Source organism: Sinocyclocheilus grahami, unplaced genomic scaffold, assembly GCF_001515645.1.
Source record: "Sinocyclocheilus grahami isolate Dianchi unplaced genomic scaffold, SAMN03320097.WGS_v1.1 scaffold1222.1, whole genome shotgun sequence".
Classification (NCBI taxonomy): domain Eukaryota; kingdom Metazoa; phylum Chordata; class Actinopteri; order Cypriniformes; family Cyprinidae; genus Sinocyclocheilus; species Sinocyclocheilus grahami.
Window position 1 is genome coordinate 271,878 of NW_015506401.1, and position 2,710 is coordinate 274,587.

Below are 2,710 nucleotides of genomic sequence, written 5' to 3' on the forward strand. Positions count from 1 at the left end.
ACAGACACAGACAGACACACACAGACAGACACAGACACACACACAGACACACAGAGACTCAGGATAAACACACTACATATTTGCACTGTAAAATTAAATTATTATACAAATTTTTTTTTAGAATACATTATTACAAAAGTAATACTAATTTTATTTAATATTTTAATAATAATAATAGATAATGATTAAAAAGATAATCATACACACACAGAGACACACACACAGAGACACACACACAGAGACACACACACAGAGACACACACACAGAGACACACACACAGAGACACACACACAGAGACACACACACAGAGACACACACACAGAGACAGACAGACACAGACACAGACAGAGACACACAGAGACTCAGGATAAACACACTACATATTTTCACTGTAAAATTAAATTATTATACAAAATTTTTTTTAGAATACATTATTACAAAAGTAATACTAATTTTATTTAATAATTTAATAATAATAATAGATGATGATTAAAAAGATAATAATTATGATTATTTTTGTTATTGTTTTAAATCCATATCAAATTGGTAAAAATCAAATAAAAATAAAAGAGTTTATTTTATGGTTGCTGAAAGAGGTTTGAGTTGGTTGTTGTAAAGAGTGAACCCAAGTTTGAAAGCCTTTAAAAAAAAGCAACTATTTTTTGCCATTTTTCTGTCTGGATGTCTAAGCAGCAGCAATATGAGATGTTAAATGTTAACCATATGACCGTTAAAATCAGTGTTGTTTTTTTTATCAGTGAGATACTATAAAAGTTATTATTGATATTCTGAACTAGTTTTTATTTTTATATTTTCTGCTTTAATTTTAATTTTGCGGTCATTTTTATTTAAAAAAAAATTTTTATTTATTTTTTATGGTTTTAGATTTAGTTAACTATAACAATACTGGTTCAAAAATTAGAAAAAAAAAATTTTCCCAAACATTTGAGCCCTAAAAGGATGGTTTGCACTCAAAAAAAGTTCAGCTTTTATAAATGTGGTTTTCTATGCAAATTCACTCCCCGACAAAATCATTTTAGAATTATAAATTTTTTCCGAAACATTCCAAAATATTCAAAATGAGCGCGTTAACGCAAGCGATTAATTGTTTTCAATTTAATGCGTTAAAAATATTTAACGCAATTAACACAGGGGCGGGGTTAGGGTTGGCCACCCCACTCACAACTGCTGCTTCTGTCACTTTTTCTCTTGACAAGAAGTGCATTTATTCAGTCGCAGAACGACTGAGAATGGGAGACGTTTCAGACGCGCGCTCCACTTCACTTCAGCGCTTCAAATTCACTTCACTTCAAACGGTACTGTGCTCACAGCGCGTGCTCTTCAATTGCACACACAAAGGCGCCGCCACACGCTGTAATAAACTGCATGCAATGTCGTGGTCATAGTTAAGTCATGAAGTTACCAAAAAGGCGAGTAAAGCTGCCTTAAAACTGTGCATGCATGCAATATATTTTACATGAGTCACATTTAAGAACATGTCTCTGAAATGGTTTTCAAAACTGTCCTGGAGCCCAGCACTGTCTCCCTCATCTAACACATCCGATTTAACTCGTCAGCTCATTATAGAGACTTTAAGACCTGAAGTGGGTCAGAAAAGGTAAAAACAGTTGAGAGAAATATGATGCTTGTAAGATCCGGGTCATGTTCAGCAGCGGCAGCTCTTAAAGAAATAACAGCCACAATAACCTTATAACCAGCTGCTGTCATGTCTATTAATCAAAGGAAAAAGAGAAAGAAAAAAAAAAGGAAAAAATAACTTTTATAGCTTTAAGGATTCATTTGTATTTAATTTAGAATTTAGTGTTTGACATCTTCAATTTCAATTTCTGTATGTTTCTGCTGAAGTGCACAGGTAAATATGACATTTATTATAATGGGTTTATGTGAACATTGTTTTAAGTTCACTTAAATTAGAAGTTATTTTTTAAAGTCTAATAAATGTTAAAATTGATAGCTCTCAATTATACTGTAATGCTGAATGGCTAATCAATGGTTAAATATAAGGAGGGGGGGGCGATTTTATAGAGAAATCTGTATTTGTATCATTGATACTGGCCTTCAATAATAAAAAAAGATGCCACTGAACAAATATTTAAAAATATACTGTCTTTATGTTGTTTGTACATTAATTTGAAGATTGAATGTGAAATTATTGCAATATAAAAGAATATTTAAAAACTTTAATGTTAGGTGGGATTAATCGCGACTAATTTCAGAAAAATGTGCGATTAATTCATAAAAAAATTTTAATTGATTGACAGCACTAATAATCACACACAAAAAAAATTTGCAACCATTTTTTTTTACAATATAATAGGTTTACCTGAGACAGAAGCTGTTCTGTTTTGTCCTTCCACAAGCGTCCCTCCTCCTGAATCTGTCCAGAGTACTGATCTCTCTCCACCTGCAGCTGAGCCACCGACTCCATCAGCTGCACACACACACAGACACACACACAAAGAGAGAGACACACGCGCAGACACACACACACACACACACACACAGAGACACACGCACAGACACACACACACACACACACACACAAACAGAGAGAGAGACACACACACACACACAGAGAGAGACACACGCACACACGCGCAGACACACGCACATACGCAGACACACACGCAGACAAGCACAAGCGCAGACACGCGCGCGCACACACACACACACAGAGACAGACAGACA

At 34.3% G+C, this 2,710-nt stretch overlaps 1 protein-coding gene across 1 annotated transcript in view; it reads right to left on the reverse strand.

The window, feature by feature from the left end:
- LOC107568152 (golgin subfamily A member 2-like) overlaps nt 1–2,710 on the reverse strand; it is a 25,243-nt gene that overhangs the window by 9,453 nt on the left and 13,080 nt on the right. The window contains exon 15 of the mRNA XM_016254015.1: nt 2,346–2,453. Within this exon, the coding sequence (XP_016109501.1) occupies nt 2,346–2,453 (108 nt within the window). The remainder of the gene's footprint in view (nt 1–2,345; nt 2,454–2,710) is intronic.